This window comes from Diabrotica virgifera, chromosome 3, assembly GCF_917563875.1.
Source record: "Diabrotica virgifera virgifera chromosome 3, PGI_DIABVI_V3a".
In the NCBI taxonomy this organism is placed as follows: Eukaryota; Metazoa; Arthropoda; class Insecta; order Coleoptera; family Chrysomelidae; genus Diabrotica; species Diabrotica virgifera.
The window spans coordinates 76,403,853-76,424,320 of NC_065445.1; the positions used below are offsets into that span (position 1 = coordinate 76,403,853).

Sequence of the window (20,468 nt, forward strand, 5' to 3'; positions counted from 1 at the left end):
TTCGTTAAACCCTCTGTATATGAATCAGTACCAATAGGATAATACATGTTTCGGTATACCCTATCTCGTCAGATATCCGGCAAGGTACGAATTCATAAGCAGACGGTTCAACGAATGTGTCTTCAAACTTTTCACCTCAAATGAATGCTACATAAGTGCCACCTACTGTGATGGTCATAAACGATAAGGGCTTGATAAAGTTGGTGTCTACCTTTTGTGCTGTATGAATATGCGTGAATGAACGACTTCGGCATAAGCCTAGCCAACACTTTGATGCAATTAAAAACAAAATAAATGGCGTAAGAGCACAATTCATTAAATCCTCTGTATATGAATCAGCACCAATAGGATATTATTTGTTTCGGTATAGGTACCCTACCTCGTCAGATATCTAGGTAGGTATGAATTCATAAGCAGATGGTTAAACCTCAAATAAATAAGCTATAAATGTGACACCTACTCTGATGGCCATTAACGAAACATGAATCGATAAAGTCGGTTGCTACCTTTTGTGCTGTATGAATTTGCCTGAATCAAGGACTTCGGCATATTTGCTTTTTTAGTTACATCAAAGCGTTGGCTTGGCTTTACAGACACATCCGTTGAACCGTCTGCTTATGAATTCGTACCTACCCGGATATCTGACGAGGTAGGGTGTACCGAAACATGTAATATCCTATTGGTACCGATTCATATCCATAGGGTTTAACGAATTGTGCTCTTACGTCATTTATTTGGTTTTTAGTTGCATCTAAGCTTTGGCTAGGCTTATGTAGTATATGTAGACATATTCGTTGAACCGTCTGCATATGAATTCGTTCCTACCCGGATATCTGACGAGGTAGGGTATACCGAAACATGTAATATCTTCTTGGTACCGATTCAAATACAGAGAATTTGGACGGATTGGACAAGAAATAGTTATTTAAAATGTTTCGCAATTCAAAAACACGACAAAATCAAAAATCTAGGAATATAGTACTGGTTAAACAAGAGCTGTCAATTAATGTATCAGATGCCAGTAGTATCATTTAAGAAAATATCAATGATGTCAGTTTTTTGGCAGAAAATAAATGAAATATTTATCATTAATTATTTTCAGAACGTAGGCACCAGTTTTGAGAAACCGAGCCAATACGCCAAGTCAATTGCAGTAAAGCCATATACAGCAGGTACGTTTAATATTAAATTTTAACGCGTTTTTAGGTTTCGTTGTATACCGATGGGTTTTGACAAAACATCGTAACCGACAAAACGCACATTTTACAGGAGACGACTTTTTCTTCTACCGAATTTTTGGTTAATATAATTAAGATTTTGATACTATGATAAATTATTACATAAAAAAATATTAATTTAATAAAAAAAATTGTAATAGAACATTCTTTTATTAAATTATGTAACATACGATAGTTTGTTAGACCTTGTCTGTGTAAATTTTAGTTGAAGCTTGTTGATTTACTCAAGTTTGAACAGATATTACAATTTTATAGGTGTTTTTTAAATCTTAAGATGTAATCTTTAAAATGCACTAAAATTTTGCTTTAGATAAGAAATAAACAACTTCTTTTGGAGAAAATTAAGAAAGATAAAAAAATGCAATACAATAACCCAGTTAAAAAAGAATGTGTGTACTTTGTACGCACGTAAGAAGTTATACTTCTATTATAATATAATTTCAACGAAATAAATATACCTACAGTTACAATACAAAAAATGAACAGTAATTACCAAAAATGAACCAAAACTTAACAATGCCAAATATTAAAAAAAAAGAAAAAAGTATGAATCGTCCGGGATTTGAACCCGTAATCTCGCGATTTTTTTATCTCTGGTCCAATGCTCTACCAACAAGGCCATCAAGCCGCATGCTACTTACCTTTTAGATATACATAATTATACATCACGGTGACAAGTGAAATATAAAAATAGATGTTTTATTATTTTACGCCCAAGGAAGACAAAACCAACGACACAAAATTATAATAAAAAACCTTTTAAACCACCTTTTTCAAATTGCGCAAGTTGTATTATTAATATTAATGTTAATAAATGAAATATAAATATTTTGACGTTTCACAATTTGACAATTCACTTTTAACTGCAGTGCCTTAAAAATTTTAAAGCACTAGTGCCTTAAAGTAGCATTTTTTACGCTCCTATGGAGTCCTAAAAATTGCATTTTTAACACATTTATAGAAAAATATATTTAAAAACACTAATATATTCTTTCCACACCTTTTCTGGACTGATACATACATAAATTAAAACATTTTGAAGTATAACTTCAAAAATATAATGTGAAAACTATTTAAAAAGGCAGTATAACTATTAACTAACCTTTGTTGTTTCTCTTCCCTCAAATTTTAAAACGCAACAACCATACATAACCAAACCGTCAACCGTCCAAACCACAGCTGCGCTACAGCTGCCATATTGGATAATTTTTGACATGTCATTTGAACATCCAATCAGAACAAAGTTATAATGCGCATGCACCCGGATCGTAGGTTTTAACATATAAAAATTCACCCTCATATCGCGCGTAAAGAAGTATAACTTCAAAAAATGTTTGTACAAAGTCATCAAAACCTTTTTCTGTACAACTTACCTAATATACACTAAGCGCCAAAATTAACGCACCACCTGAAAAATGGGACATTTTTAATGTCTCATATTTCCTAAACCTGTTGTCCGATTTAAGTGATTTTTTTAATACGTTATAGCTTTATTCTTCAAGAATATCGAAGTAATAATATTGTTGCTAAACAGAGTGTCATTGTATACCGGATGTAACAATGATAGTGCGTTTTTTCCTCAAAGTTTGGAACACCCTGTGGAATATTCTAGCGTATATAAAAACATTCAAATTAAAACTCAACTGTAACCTTAAGTTATCTTAACATTTTGCTTTTTGATTGATTCGCTTATGTTGGATAATAAAAAAAGTTAGGTACTTTAACGACTAGCAACGTTTTTCATCAATACAGGGTATTTCTAAATATGTACGACAAACTTTAAGGGGTAATTCTGCATGAAAAAATAATGACCGTTTGTTTTATAAACATATGTCCGCAAATGCTTCGTTTCCGAGTTACGGGATGTTGAATTTTTTCTTACAAATTAACGATTTATTTATTGCTCTAAATCCGGTTGAGATATGCAAATGAAATTTGGTAGGTTTTAAGAGGTAGTTATTGGACATTTTTTGGCATACAATTAAGAATTTTATATTCACCATTGGCGTGCATACGGGTAATATGACCGGGTAATATGACCCGTATGCACGCCAATGGTAAATATAAAATTCTTAGTTGTACGTCAAAAAATGCGCAATAACTACCTCTTAAAACCTACTAAATTTCATTTGCATATCTCAACCAGTTTTAGAGCAATAAATAAATCGTCAGTTTGTAAGAAAAAATTCAACATCTCGTATCTCGGAAACGAAGCATTTTCGGACACATGTTTACGAAGTAAACGGTCATTATTTTTTCATGCAGAATTACCCCTTAAAGTTTGTCGCACTTATTTAGAAACACCCTGTATTGATGAAGAACGTTGCTAGTTGTTAAAGTATCTAACTTTTTTATTATCCAACATAATCAAATAAATCAAAAAGCGAAATGTTAAGAAAGCCTAAGGCTAAGAATATTCCACAGGGTGTTCCAAACTTTGAAGAAAAAACACACACTATCATTGTTACACCCGGTATACAATTACACTTATCTGTTTAGCAACAATATTAGTACATCGATATTCTTGAAGAATAAAGCTATACAATATTAAAAAAATCACTTAAATCTGACAACAGGTTTAGGAAATATGGGACCGTACTGTGCTCATAGGTCAAACAATGGCACATACTAGATCTGATACTACTTAGTTAATAAATTAACTTGATAAACATCAGTAATTGATGTGACGATACCTAATAATAATAATAAGCGTGTTAAATACAATGAAAATACGCCAAGTACAGAGATCTGGAAATTCAAATACGAAGACAATGGAGAATAGAACGTATCCAGAGAATACCTGATATTCTCTCTACTACTGGAATCATTCCGAAGAACTTTCTAGGGAACATAAAGAAACTGAGTCTGAATGAGCATCAAGACCATGCAGAAAGCTGTACTCCTCTCGACGTCCAGATGTATAAAAAAATTGGGAGATATTCTAGCATGCCAAGTCACCTAAGTGTCGATACCACGGAAAGAGCCCTACCAGAGCTCAATCCTTTTGATTCCGTATGTATCTGTGATACCTTGAGAGTCAAAGTTAATAGCTCCAAGTCAACACACATTACGTTTACACTAAGGAAGGGGATCAATCCAGCTGCAACCTTTAACAACACACCACTGCCTATAAAAAGTGACGTAAAATACTTGGGGATTTACCTAGACAGCCGCCTAACATGGCAAAAGCACATTTGGAACAAACGACTACAACTGGGACTCGTTTATAGAAAGATGTACTGGTTCATGAATCAAAAATCACGCCTAAGTCTAGACAATAAACTTCTGATCTACAAAAGTGTATTGAAGCCCATCTGGGCGTATGGCATCCAAATCTGGGGAACTGCCAGTGAAACAAATTTACTCAAGATACAGCGTTTTCAATCAAAAGTTCTAAGGCAACTGTGCCAAGCTCCTTGGTACATTTACAACGATCATATACATAGGGATCTCCAAGTCCAAACCGTCAAAGAAGAAATTGTTTCTCTGTGCAGCAAGTACCACAATAGACTACAGGTTCACCCAAACATATTGGTCACCAATCTCCTGACACCCCTACAGAACAGAAGACTAAAAAGAACCAGACACTCTTGACCTCAACAATAACTAATCATTCCCACTTATTACTAGTATACTATTTAAATTAATTCAATTAATTTATTAAAACTGTACTAATTCAATCATTATTGTACTCTTTTAGGTATTCACCACTGGGTGAATACTGATTGTGTCACACTCTTAACACTCATATATATTGTTTATTATTTTTTTATAAAACAGATTGCAATAAAATGGATGTCAAAAAAAATGTATCTGTGATAAATAAATTTTGCCTTTAGAGATAGTGAGAGCCACATGGCTAAATCTGGATAAACGGATAATTTTAATAAAAGTCTAGACTTGTTGGACTTATTATAGATATTGAGTTTACGTAACAAATACTACAGATCGCAGCATGGAAAGTGTCTTTCAGACCAACCGACTTATTTGAAATCTACAAATCTACTCATCAAATTTTAATATACCTAGTACTTTGATCATATTTCTTGCTTTCTCTATGTTTTTTCTACACTCAGATGCAAAAAAAACGCAACGGAGAAAATTTTGGTCAAATTCAAAGTATTCCAGTTTTTTTATTTTTAGCCCTATTTTGATGATTTTTTTAGCACACTGTGTAAAAATTTATAAATTTTAATTTGGTTTTGTATTTGACTTATTATACGGGGTTAATCGAAAGGTGATTTTTTATCCCAGCTTTGAAACATCCTGTGGAATAATTCCGTCAGCGGATTTTCGTAAAACCTTATTTTTCGGTTGTAACCATGTCTTAGTATTACGTTTTTTGTTTCATGTGAAAATATGGATTGGTTCATTTTTAGGAGCGAAATGACTTTGCCATCCACAATTTACGACGTTTCCTATTACTACCATTATCTTTTGTATTAATTTGTAATACGACGATGGGGGCTTTGGTGACTGATATCGAAGGAATGTCATATCGACATTCCAGAAGCACTGTATTTAAATAATGATTAAAAGCAACGACAATGGTTTTAATGAGCAATGGTAACAATAACAAAACATAAAAAAAAACTTAAATGTAACTTAACCTAAGTACGCAAGTAACAAAGGAAAGCTACTAAAAAAATAATCTAATACTTTGTATTGCCTCCCCTAGCCTCTATAACTGCCTGTACACGTCGGCTCATGCTGTCTGTGAGGTTGCGAATATCATGTTGCTGGATGTTTTGCCATTCCTCTTCTAGACCCAAGCGAAGTTCGTTAATTGAGGCTGGTGCTACTTCGCGACCTCTAATATTTCTACCAAGCATGACCCAAAAGTGCTCTATTGGGTTCAGATCTAGCGAACACGCTGGCCAGTGCATTTTATTAATACCAACTTCCTCCAAATATTGCGTGACACACATTGCAGAGTGGGGTCACGCATTATCTTGCATTAATAGAAAATCATCGCAGATATATTGAGAAAAGGGTACTACGTGATTCGCTAAAATTTCCTCAATATACCGGTATGCAGTCAACGAACCCTCAATAAATACCAATACAGTGTGCGCTTCTCGGGATATTCCTGCCCATACCATCACCGAACCCCCTCCATGGCTGAAACGGGGACTGAAAGCGCAAATCTCTCTCCAGTTCGACGCCATACTCGTTCTCTCCCATCTGATGAGTGAAGACAGTATCTCGACTCATCAGTAAAAAGAACATTACTCCATTTTCCTAAATTCCAATGTAAATGTTCCCTGGAAAATTGTAGTCTAGCCACTCTGTGCCGTGGAAGTAATTTGGGCCCAGTTGCTGGTCTGCGACTTTGCAAACCAAATTTATATAATCTTTGACGAACTGTAAATACACTTATATTATTGCCTCGAACCTGTTGAAGCTGATTTCTTGTTTGCACCGGCACCGCTGTTAAATGACGATCCCGCAAAGCGTTGACTCGTATAAAACGATCATCTAAAGCGGTAGTTTTGCATTTCCTGCCACTTACCGCTTTACGCTTGTTTGTCCCAGTTCGTATAAAACGTTCCACTACCCTTTGGATGGGAGATCTATGAGTGTGTAGTACTGTAGCCACATATTCATAATTTCTACCATCTTCAACCAGAGCAACGGATTTCGCACAATCTTTGATACTAAGAACCATGATCAATCATAGGTAAACAAAATGTAACTGTCAATATGACATAACGATATCAATCACCAAAGCCGCCTCGTCGTATTACAAAATAACTAAAAAATAATCATAATTAAAAAAGTCCTGAATTGTGGGTGGCAAATTCATTTGTCTCGAAAAAATGAACCAAGGCATATTTTGACATGAAACAAAAAACACAATACTTAGGAGACACGGTTGCAGCCGAAAAATAAGGTTTTACGAAAATTCGCAAACGGAAAAACTACCTTTCGACTAATTCCGTATAAAAAGTCAAATAAAAAATTTTATTAAAAAACTCACTATTCCAGATTAAAACTTATAAATTTTTACACAATGTGCTGAAAAAATCATCAAAATAGGGCTAAAAATAAAAAAACTGAAATACTTTGAATTTTACCAAAATTTTCTCCGTTGCGTTTTTTTGCATCTGAGTGTATATTATTTTGCACTTTATCTTGTGTAATCCCAAGATAGTCTTTTATCAATTCACCCTATTTTCTATCACCACCTTTAAGGTATAATAGCATATCGTAGATAAGTTTTCCATCTTATAACAAGTCTTCCTCTCCATCTTATTCCCGGTGGGCCCCAGTCCAATATTCTTTTCGTCACCTGTGTTCTGGCATTCTTTATACATATCCGTACCACTGCAGGGCTCTTCCAACTTTTTTGCAATTGAGCAATCTACTTCCATTCTGTTCCATAGTTTCTCTGATCTTTTTCTATTCTCTCTGGTGAGTTGTAGACATCTTCTCATAAAATCCAATTCATTTTGGCTTGTTTCTCCCGTGCAATTTTCATTGCTATATCTTTTATACAAGCACCATCTCGCCGTATCATTGACCATAAATACTTAAAAGTCTTACAACTCTTAATAGTCTCTTCTAAATTTAAGTTCAAATCTGCAACCTCGGATTCAGTATATGAGCATTCGGATTTCCACATATTTATCTTGAGTCCCCATAGCTCACACTCTTCCTTTAATTTCCTTATCATATATTCCATATCCTTCCTGTCTTTTGCAAAAATGACTTGGTCATCGGCGAAAAGAGGTAAACGTAATATAAAAATAAAATAAATATATTCTCTTGTAATATACTCTCTTGTACTGGTATGCCCATCGTTTCATTTTTTCTATACCATATTTTCAAAACCTATATGTTAAAAGTGTACGTGATAGACTACATCCCTGTTTGAGACCTTTGGCTGCCATTGTTGTTTTTATTTATTTTATTGCCCGACTTTATTTGCACCTGTGTTTCTTGATATTCTGTGTGTCATATTTACCCATTTTTACCTAACATACATTTTTCTCATCGCTTCCCACATTGGCGTAACCAGGGAGGGGTTTTGGGGGTTATAACCCCCCCCCCCATTGGGATGGACTTTGAGCTCTATACGCTTAACACCATATCCCTCAGAGACCTTCCAGTAGTTGTAACCCCCCCTTAGGATCATCCTGGTTACGCCTATGGCTTCCCACAGTTGTTTCTTTAGCTTACATCGTATGTTTTCTCCAAGTCGAAAAAGGCCATATGTGTTTCAATATTTTTCCCTTTGTTCTTTTCTATTACTTGTCTCATGATGAATATATTATCTAGACATGATCTGGCTCTTCGGAATCCGCCTTGTTCTTCGTCATAATGGTTCATGTTCATGTATTTTTTCTTTTATAACTGTGGCAAAGATTCTTGTTATTGAAGGCATTACTCTGATCCCTCTCTGTAGTTAGTTGTTGACCGTTTGTCACATATTTTGAAATGGAGGATATGTATGGTCGAGTCCACTCATCTGGAATCTCCTTCCCATCTTAGTTTTTACTGAACATTAATATGAATTTAGGACAAAGGATCGTGTCCTTAAATTCACATATTTATTTACTAAGTACTTATAATATGAAAATATATGTACTTCTCCCTGGTAAGCTTACTAGTCGATAAGGTTAACTGCAATGTAAAAAATATATTGTACTGTTATGCATATTTTCTCTCTGTTATGAGATTGATCAGCATCTTATTAATTTAATTAATTAATTAATTATTTCAATTACTACTCATGGAAACAAAACCAAAATTTAATAAAACTTTTCAATAAAAAATAGTCTCAGAGCTAATTGATTTTAATGTACCCCCTTCGGTTGTGGCTTCTAGTATTTCTCGTTGCTTACTTTATTAAGGACAAAACAGGGAAAATAAACATACTCAAAATCATATAAATTTTATAAATATTATTTATTTATATAGTATACCATAAATATAAGATTCAAAATATATGCTAAAACTTTATTCTATTGTCAAAATTTCTTATCTAATACAATTAATCTTTAATTCTACTATCTCCTTTTTTATTTAACAAAATTTTCATTTAAATGATTCGGTAGACTGTTCTTATTATTATAAAAAAAAACAACATTTAATTTACCTTTTAAATAGATTATTTATCTCTTCTATGAATTTATGAATGAATAAATTATGCTGCAAAAACTGTTAAATTGACAAAAAACAAATATGGTATGTAATATACAACAACTCTCTTCTTTTCACAAATAATCTGACTAACCTTTTTTATCTTCTTTACTTCTTCGCATGGATTGTGTTATCCTCGGTTCTCCCACACGTTATCCTCGGATGCTGCTACGGTCTTTCTCTTCCAAACTGTTTCACAAACAAAAAACAGCACTCGCTCGAAGTCTCTCCTCTATTTAGTCTCCGACATACAAACAATATCAATTTTTATAATTCCAAGATTTTTTCTCTCAGCTCGATGTCTTGTGCAAAATTGATACAAACCGGCTACTCGTTCCAGACAGAAACTGGAATCTATTCGGACACGAGGAGATTGTACGTCTCGACTCGATCACGATTTCATCATCTCAACAGGAATCTGCTTACACGGCCACCAAATTCACCGCTTTACACAAAATTACTATATTTCAAACTGGACTGCTCCCTTCCGATCTTAATTACACATTAAATATTTTTTCTTCATCAATCTGAGACTCAACCACTCTGTTCTCCTCCATCAATCTCAAGCATTCTCTCTACACATTACATCCAATCTTTCATTTCTTAAGAACAAATAGTGTAGTATACAAATTTTTTGTTTTGTCAAATTTCCAGGAGATATTAAAATTAAATTGTTTTCTTATATCCTAGAAAAACCCTATATTCTAAAACTAAACAAAATTTGTTTACCGTCGTTTCTTTCTAGGAACCCATTTAGAAACATTCTATTGTCTATTCCAAAGCGGCACATTAACTTTCTAAAACCGACCGTATTTTAGTTCATTGTTTGAATTGCATAAATCCGTACGTAAAATCTTTATCACTAACGTTTTCCTCTTTCCACGAAACACTGCTTACGGCTAAATTATATTATTTACAAATTTTGTCTATATACTGGGCAATGAAAATTTACGATCTCGTGGTCTTTGACATAAAATTGATTCTCTAAATTCTCCCCATAAACATTATTTTCTGCACGATTGATCATTTTTGACTGTTTACCGTGACAGATTTTACGTCAGTAGGTGACATTTACTAGCAACTCGACGGTAAGTAATCCAACTCGACGGTAAGTACTCCAACTCGACGGTAAGTAATGCACTTACCGTCGAGTTAAAAAATCTCTTAATTTTAATTTATTTTTTGAAAGAATAAAGAAAACTAACGAAATATTTATTAATATTGAAACTTATAGTACAATTTGTTAAATTATTTAATGAAATCCCACTTGTTTGGGCTGTGGTTTCACTTCTAACAGAAACTCCTGCAGAATCGCATACATTAGTAGTATTACTAGTATTTCACAATATTTTTTCGGCAAAATCTATTTTATTTTGAAGAGAATCTTCTACATAGCTTTCTGCCACTGTCGATGAACGCCAACCTCCATGACGCTTTAATCCGAGGACATCAACATTCCCAAGCCCGTTCAATTTCTTCAAATTCACTTTCGCTCATATTTTAATTTATAATAATCAAAATTGTACTTAAAATTATTGACAACTAAATAAAAACTCAATTCTCCATTGTTGTTATGCACCCTAGTTACTACCTAACAACCAAAGTATCTATCTTGATAAAATGAATGAAACTAGTCAATATGACGAAAATGTTTAATTTTATAATTTATAATGGTATCAATCATGCAAAAAACGTTATAAGCATGTCGAACGTTAAGGGTAACCGATCTCAGACAATAATTGGAGTCGTCGCTCCGCTCCTCCTCCAAACAATTGTCTTCGATCGGTATAAAACCCTTACCGTTCTCCATACTTAATATACTATAACAGTACATAGGTATATAAATAAACAATAAAATTGCCAATTTACACTACAATTCTGATTTAATTGTATTATAACGTGGTCCCATTATTTTAATAAGAATTGGCTGAATTCTTAGTAAGTGAAGATCTTTTTTGTTAATTCTTCTCTTTTTTAAGATAAACAAGAGTCGAATCATGCAACCGTAAGTCAAAGTGACTGCGGATGTCAGTCTACACTTCCTCCAACAGAACAGTCATGTCAATGTTGTGAATGTAAGGAAATCGGGGTTTCCACTGCAAGATACGCAGAATATTCACAAGTTCCGGAAACTATGTTACAAGAAAAAATTCCTGTGAAATATATACAAGACAAACAGCCAGACGCAGGTAATAACAAAATATATCTTAAAGCATCAGATTAAACAAATTAGAAAGTATGATATTTTTGTTATTCTGTTAAATTGATTAGTGTTAATGTTCTTGAATATAGTAATATTGTTCTAATAAGCCGTTTTTCTTGAGACTGTTTTTGTTTTATATACTATTTTATTGGAAATTAACTACTGTTTTCGAAGAAATATAAAACGTTTCCGATCTGGTGCCAAAACGTCAAAAGTTATTCACAATAATTTATAATTTGTGGTTAATTTTTAATAAAATAATTAATAATAGTTTAAAAATAAATTAGTAGTAATAGATTTAGAAATATATTTTGAAAAAGCGTTTAATAGGCTCCAACATGATAAGCTGTTTGAATATCAAGAAATGATTGGAATAGATGATTAAGATCTAAGACTTTTAAAACATCTATATTGGAATCAAGAACCTTCTATGCTGGTGGACCGGTTGTGTGTTATTTGTTTAACATGTACTCGGAAATAATATTTAACGAAAACTTGGAAAGGCAATGTAAAGTTCGAATTGGGGGAGAAACTATTAACAACATGAGATATGCAGATGACACAGTGATCATGGCTGAAAGTATCGTAGATCTGCAATTCCTTATAGATCTAGTCACTAGAGAATGCTCCAATAACGGACTTAGCATAAATACATCAAAGACAAAGTTACTCGTGGCTAGTAAACAAGACGTTGGTCCTATGAAACTAATTGTTAACAATGAGCCGGTTACAAAAGTTAACCGTTTAAATACCTATAGTCCGGCTCACCTTGACTTTACAGTATAAGGAACATATGCATTGACAGGCAATGCAGTCCTCATGAGAGTTTTTAACGCGGTGATGTCGATTTATCAAAAAGAATTTGTAATCGAACATTAGAGAGATTAAATTAAAACTGTTTTATAAAGGCAATCTACAATTTTAGGACTCATATGCGTAATAACTATAGTATATCAAATAAACTTAAACGCATATGAATCCTAAAATTATAGATTGCCTTTCTAAAATAGGTTTAATTTAATCTCTCTAATGTTCGATTACAAATTCTTTTTGATAAAATCGGCATCACCGCGATAATAACTCTCATAAGGACTGCATTGTCTATGTTCCCTATGCTGTAAAGTCAAGGTGAGACGGATATTAGATAAACGAGATCTTAAATCCTGATGAAGAAATTACAGCTAGTATAAAAATTGCAATTTATGAAACTTAGATCAATACTGTGCAATTTTGGCTGAGCTTATAACTAGGAATCAAATTCCTAAAATGTTATGTGTAACCTGTATTTCTATATGGAGGTGAAACCTGGATAATGAAAGTTAATATGAAGAACAAATTAGTAACCTTCGAGATATGGTCATTTCAAACAACTTCTTCTTTTTGTATAGACGCGACTCTGTCTGTTTTTTCAATATGCCTCTAGTAAGTTGTCGTTCAATCGTTTTCGTGGTCTTCCCATTGATCGTTTTCCTCTTAGCGAACCATTTCTTGCTGTCTTTACTATTATTTTTGTTGTCATTTGGCTTATGTGGTCATTCCATTCTACTCTTCTGTTTCTGACCCAGTTACAAACCCATTACTCATTACCCATTACCCGTTACCCATTTCAAACATAGAAGTCTTAACAGAAAGCCTAGGGCGAAGTTGACTTGACTAAGCTGATCAAAAAGAGGAAACTTGAATATCTGGGGCATGTAATGAAAGCTAGCAAATACTGGATACTGCAATTAATACGCAATGGAAAGATCGGGAGAAAAAGCGAAACTGGTAGGAAATATTAGGAAAGAAAAAGAAATATTTATATCTCCGAAACCTTCGTCAATGGACTGGCTTATCAGCGGATGAATTGTTACGTGGAAGCTACTCACGCTTAAAATTTAGCCACGGTACTCAAAGAAGAAGAAGAAGAAGAAGTTAGCAATGTTTTAATATAGAGGAAATTAATTTAGGGCATATATTGACCGATTGGAATACCAAAATTAATCCTTAAATACTAGGTGGAAATCATATCGAAACTGAAAAGATTCTAATTAACCATGCCTTGTCTAGAATGAAACTCGTTAGTTTCATCACTCTGGTTCTATCCAGCGATAAACCCACTCTTCCAGTTACTAAACTCCATCGACTTTGGCTCTCCATGGCTTTCTTATTAACATGATTTTTTTATATGTGGTATGCCTTTGATATCGGACTTCTGGTTATTATTTTCTTAAACAGTTTATAAATGTGTTTACCTATTTGCTTCACTACGTACACTATGTACTTACTTTCTAAACGTATTTATAAAAATTTGCTTTTGCTGCTACATTTGCATAATATTCCATATAGATACTTACTTACTTAATCCAGAATTATTTTACCTTTCGGTAGGAGTTACTGCGGAGTTGGGTTTCCGTCGTTTTTTTCCACATTTCCTTCCATTTTCTTCTATCCATAGCCAATGCTTTTGTTTCCTCCCATTTTATTCAGCTTTTGTCGGCCGCTTCTCTCACTTCTTCTGTCCACGTCTTACTTGGTCTTCCTCTCTTCTTTCTTCCCATATCTTTCGCTTCATATATCTGTCTTACTATTTTTTCTTCTCCTCTTCTCAGTACATGTCCGAGCCTTTTAAGTTGTCCTTGTTCGATTATTGTTGTATCTGGGTGTATTTTCAGATTTTCTCTAAAGGTTTTATTTTTAATTTTATCTTTTCTTGTTTTTCTCTCTACTTTTCTCAAAAATCTCATGACTGTGCTTATTAGTCTATTATTTTGTTAATGCCCAATCTCACTTTTGTTAATGCCCAAGATTCACAGGCATAGGTTAGAGTGGATTTCACAATATTTTTTACTATTTCCCTTTTTAAATTCTTAGTTATTTATTAAGTTAAACTCTTAGTTATATATTTTTTTTCTTAGTAATTTCTTTCTTATTTAAAAAGTTACTCTTGATATTATTGTACAGCTTACCAGGCTTTGCAATTCTTTCATTAATCTCATCTTCTAATTTTCCGTCTACCTGTCAAGTTGCTTGCCATCTACTTCTATTTTATGTTTTTCTTTTTGTCTTCCAATTATCATTGTTTATGATTTTTCTTTGTTTATTTTCATGTTTCTGATTTTTAGCTCTTCATACAGTATGTTTATATTTTCTTGTAATTGTTTTTCTGATCCCCCAAAGTTCACCAGGTCGTCTGCCTAGCATAGTTCTGTTATTCGTATCATCAACTACCAATATCCTACATTATATTTTCTCCATTTGTGTTTGCATTTTTTTTATTACGTCACCTAGTACTAGGTTGAAGAGTAGTGGGCTCAGGACACAACTCTATTTTAATCCAATGTTGCTGTCCAATATTTTTGATTTTTCATTTTTCTCTTTTCTAGTATTTTCCAAATATGTATCTTCTCTTTTAATTCTGTCGAAAGCTTTTTCCATATGTTTGAAACATGCATGTATGTATGTCTTTTTCTGATTTAAGAGCCTTTTCTACTATTTGTCTCATGAAAATCTTATCGTTCGTACATGTAGGTAATAATTCAAAAATATCAAAGTTACAAAAACGCTATACCATTGAATATAGGAATTGAGTCAATACTCGCAATCTTAGAGTTTGTATGTTTAATAGTTGTTTATGGGGGCGCCCCATGATTGTATAACAACTATTAAACATACAAACTCTAAGATTGCGAGTATTGACTCAATTCCTATATCCAATAGTATAATGGACTCGCATTGGTAACCCTTTCATCATATACCTTTACGTTTCTTACTTTAAAAATGTCTTGGATATTAAATTTTTTAGCGCCCATCCTCTGTATGAGATTGCAAATGTTGTTCAATTCTATATACTTAACTATTCTAAATCTAACTACTTTTCATTTCAGATGACGAATACCATTCTGCTTCGGACGAAATTTTAAGTCAAACAAAAAACAGAATGGACCTTGAAGCTGAAGATATCGCAATAAAAGATGGGATGCTCCTTACGTTAGATAAAAGTAGGATATCTAAGGATAAGCAAATAATTCCAACAGGAATTGTACTTCCCGATGGAAGTCGTGTATTATCTAACGGAAATATTCAAAGGCCAGATGGAACAATTATAACACAAGATGGGGAGATTCAGCAATTAGGCACTACTGTTCATCCTGATAGGACTAGTATGCCACCAGTGATTGAATTAGGTAAACAAACAAAAAAACATCAACTACCTGAAGGATATATTATAGAGCCAGATGGCTCTATACAACCCTTGGGTAGCAAGTTATTACCAGATGGAACTATCCAAAGACCAGATGGAAACATTGTTTACCCTGACGGAACTGTCAAATCTTTCGATGGACATGTTCTTCCTCTGCAAAGATCAATAGAATTAAGCCAAAGCTTTATGTTGCCTGACGGTACAATTGTCCAAGAAGATGGTACCATCGTAGCACCAGACGGTAGAGTTTATCCAAGGGGAAGTAGACTTTCTCCAGGCGGTAACATTTTATTACCTGATGGTAAGTCTGTACAACGAGAAATACCTGAAATACTTGTTGACAAGGAAAAAAGTGTAGAAAAAACTATTGTCAGATCAGAAGAGACATATGAAACTGATATAATAACGCAAAAAATATCTCAACAAATAACACAAGAAGATAAGCCAATTGTGGTCTCATCACAAGATGGTGAACCACAAGATGGTATTGAACCGTCAAGTAGTAAAGTGATTGATGAAAAAACTAGTATACAAGTAGATAAAGTTGGTACTAAAGATAGCGTTAAAGTAGAGGATGGTTCAGCTGCAAAGATCAGTTTGCGTATGTCTGAAATTACTGAGACAGTTACAACAAAAAGTGGACAACAATATCCAACACCCGGAATAACAGAAAAAGATGGACTAGATGAAGAATTAAAGGACCAAGAAAAAGTTGCTTCAATAAACCTACCAATCAAAGCTCGAGCTACAAGTGATAGTTTGCCCATACGATCAATTACACCTGAAAGTGCCGCTATGAAACAAAAAATATCAAGTTATTCTGAAACGGAGGCTGCTACTATAAAAACCGATACGGTTATGTCCCATCCTAGTGAGGCGGTTACAACGACAAGTGGGCCACATTATGGAATATTTAGCGAAATAGCTAAAGATGAAGCAGATGAAGTATTAAAAGATAAAGAAAAGGCTGCTGCATTAAGTGAACTACCAATTAAGAGCAAAGTTACAAGTGATATGCCTCCCACAGTTGGAATTACACATGAAAGTAAAATTATTACACGAAAAATTTCGAGTATTTCTCAATTAAGTGAGGAAGTTGAAACAACAAATGGAAAATATCATCTACCATCTGGCATGATTGCTAAAGATCAAATAGATGACGTATTGAAGGATAGCCATAAAGCTGTTCAATCATTAATAACTGCTGAAGATGCCATTATCACAGAAAAAGATAGTATTCTATCACCCAAAGGATCTGTTATGAAACCTGTCGAAACAATTTTGGGAAAAGAAGCAGATGTCCCAGCAATACAAACCAGTAAAGATGTAACCAAATCGAGTGAAAAGATTGTAACGATAAGTGGACATCAATATCCTATATCCAACGGAAATATAATAATAGAGAATTTAAAGGATATTAAACAGAAAGCTTCCGCAATAAGTAAGCAATCACTTAAACATCAAGTTACAAAAGATAGTCTTCCCATATCTTCAGTTATACTTGAACGTGACATTAGCATAGAAAAAGTGAAAATTTTTCCACCTCATAAATTAAAAAAGGTTGAACCTAGAGAAACAATTACAACGTCAGATGGACAACAATATCCAATATCAAGTACAATAAATAATGATGAACTAGATCAAATATTACAGGATAAAGAAAAATCTGCCACAATAAGTGGGCAACAACTTAAGGGTAATTTTACAAGTGATAGTCTTCCCATACAGCCAATTACCCCTGAAAGTACTAGTATCGCAGAAAAAACAGCCGTTGAATCTGTTCCAAGAATTGACGAAACAGTTTTAAAAACCTTTGAAGCAGACGTTCCAACTGGAGAAATCAAGGAAAATATGTCTAAACCTGGTGAAGCAATTACTACAGAAGTAGATGAAAAATATTATTCACTGCCCAAACTAGATATTGGCGAATACCAAATAGAAACGGATCAAGAAACAGATGCTGCAATGAGTGAGCCATTAATTAAAACTCAAGTTACACACGAGAGTGTTCCCATTTCTTCAATTATGCCTGAAGATTCCACGCTGGAAGAAAAAAGTGTAAAACTGACAGCAGCTTCTCCAGCTGGAACTTTTACGAAAACAGAAGGAATTACTGTCTATCCACCTCATGTTTTACGTCCAATAGAAACGGATCAAGAAAGAGTTGCTGCAATTAGTGAGCCATTAATTAAAACTCAAGTTACACACGAGAGTGTTCCCATTTCTTCAATTATGCCTGAAGATTCCACGCTGGAAGAAAAAAGTGTAAAACTTACAGCAGCTTCTCCAGCTGGAACTTTTACGAAAACAGGAGAAATTGCTGCCTCTCCACCTCATGTTGTACGTCCTATAGAAACGGATCAAGAAAAAGTTGCTGCAATGAGTGAGCCATTAATTAAAACTCAAGTAACACACGAGAGTGTTCCCATTCCTTCAATTATGCCTGAAGATTCGCTGGAAGAAAAAAGTGTAAAACTGACAGCAGCTTCTCCAGCTGGAACTTTTACGAAAACAGGAGAAATTGCTGTCTATCCACCTCATGTTGTACGTCCTATAGATGGAGGTGTATCAAGTAGCTCTGAACAGCTTATTAGACTTGTTGATACAGAATTAGGTGAAACTGTTTTGGATGAAGAAGTTGAACATTTAGACGACGTTGGTGAAGCAATATATGAAGATAAACCGATTATAGAATATGACAGTATTGATAAAAAAAGCCAAACTGAAAAGATCGACGATGTTAGGGATATACTAAGCAAAATCGATAAAAAATATTCGTCGGAAGTGCCTGATGTTGTATCAAAACTATCTTCTAAAGAATTACCTCCACTTCTTGAGGTAACTGATAGTAAAAAACCCAGAAAAAAGCGTTCTTCTCAAACCGACATTAAAGTATGCACTTGTCGTAGTTCTTGCACATGTATTTTATGTACGTCAGAAATTATGCAAAAACGGGCAAGTAAACCAACCAAAAAAGAATCAAAATGTATAGAAAGTAAAATTTGTTACTGCAGAGGAACGCCAAATAAAGTCCAAATCCAATTTACTCCTCAGCAAAGTGCGTATTCAAACAACCTTTATAAGCCTTCTCTTCTATATCCTAAACGAAAATGTGAAACTTTTGCGGGAGGTCCTCCATGCAATAGACCAAGACAACAATTTATTTCAGAAAAAGGAGTAAAGCAAAGATCAAAAATAAGTATCGATGACGTATTTAATCCTAGCACATACAAACGTGATGTTGAAAAGCCTGTAAAAAAGCGGAGTTTTCAAAAAAGGTAAGGACAGGAGGTTATTTCCCATTTTTAACCCGGGAGCACTCGCGCCGTTAGAAAAAAACCTTTTTTTCGAAAAAAACATTTTATCCTTTTCCGTGATAACTTGATGAAAAACAGGGGACAGTGAATGGTTAATGGTTTACCCTTTCCAAATTCTACACCATTGGCGGAATTGCTATTTTAGCACAATATTTCGATTCTCCATTATTTTCCATGTAAATAATATACTCTTTATTTGTAACGATAAAGTAATTAGTTTTCGAGATATTTGAAGTTGAAAATGAAGCACCACAGCTATTTTGATTATAGTATCGTCCTTCATGTTTAACTTCAAATATCTCGAAAACTAATAATTTTATCATTATGAATGAAAAGTATATATCAAAATATTGCGCTAAAATAGCAATTTCACAATTTCACGCAAAACCATTCACTGTCCCCTATCGTACGCCTCTGGTAGTAACCAGAACCGTTTATTTAACATAATTTAGTAGGATGTACAAACAGTACCCACACTTTTTGGCAAGTATGATTAGTATATTCGAAATACTTTTAAACTACTGTTGTAACTTACTAAGGAGCCATATTTTATTTAAGTGATTTGGGTTTAACATTAATTATTTGTATCCAGTACTTTAAAAGTATTTAATGTATCTTTATCATATTTGGCAGAAAGTGTAGGTAGTGTACACCCTACTAAATTATGTTAAATAAACGTTTCTTGCTACTACCAGAGGCGTAGGATAGGGGACAGTGAATGGATTACCCTTCCCAAATTCTACGCCACTGGCGGAATTGCTATTTTAGCGCAATATTTCTATTTTACAATACTTTCTATGTAAATAATGATAACATCATTAGTTTCCGAGTAATTTGAAGTTAAAAATGAAAGAGCACAGCACATTAATCGAAATAAGCTATAAATATCGTTTCATTTTCAACTTCAAATATCTCGAAAACTAATGACTATCGTTACGAATAGAGTATATTATTTACATATAATGTATTGGAGGATCGAAATAGTGTGCTAAAATAGCAATTCCGCCAGTGGCGTAGAATTTGGGAAGGGTAAACCATTTACTGTTCCCTGTCGCACGTCTCTGGTAGTACTGTATTTAGTACTGGATAAAAGTAGTTATTAAATTTTTAAATAAAACACCCTATAACTCAGTAACGATCCACAGTTAATTTAAGTCATCATCATCCAGTCCTTTGCGTCCACTGCTGGACATAGGCCTCCCTCATTTTTGTCCATTGTGCTCTATTTTGAGCACTTTGCATCCCATTTCTAGACATTTTCTTGAGATCGTCAGTCCAACGAGCAGGTGGTCTTCCTCTACTTCTTTTGTCTAATCTCGGCCTCCACTCAAGTAATCTCTTCGTCCATCTCCCATCACTGATTCGGGCGACGTGTCCGGCCC

At 33.9% G+C, this 20,468-nt stretch overlaps 1 protein-coding gene across 3 annotated transcripts in view; it reads left to right on the plus strand.

Moving 5' to 3' along the window:
- Window positions 1-20,468, plus strand: part of LOC126881154 (uncharacterized) — a 209,976-nt gene that overhangs the window by 133,873 nt on the left and 55,635 nt on the right. For all 3 annotated transcript variants that reach the window (XM_050645229.1, XM_050645230.1, XM_050645231.1), the window contains 3 exons: window positions 1,103-1,172; window positions 11,363-11,572; window positions 15,453-19,047. In XM_050645229.1, the coding sequence (XP_050501186.1) occupies window positions 1,103-1,172; window positions 11,363-11,572; window positions 15,453-19,047 (3,875 nt within the window). The remainder of the gene's footprint in view (window positions 1-1,102; window positions 1,173-11,362; window positions 11,573-15,452; window positions 19,048-20,468) is intronic.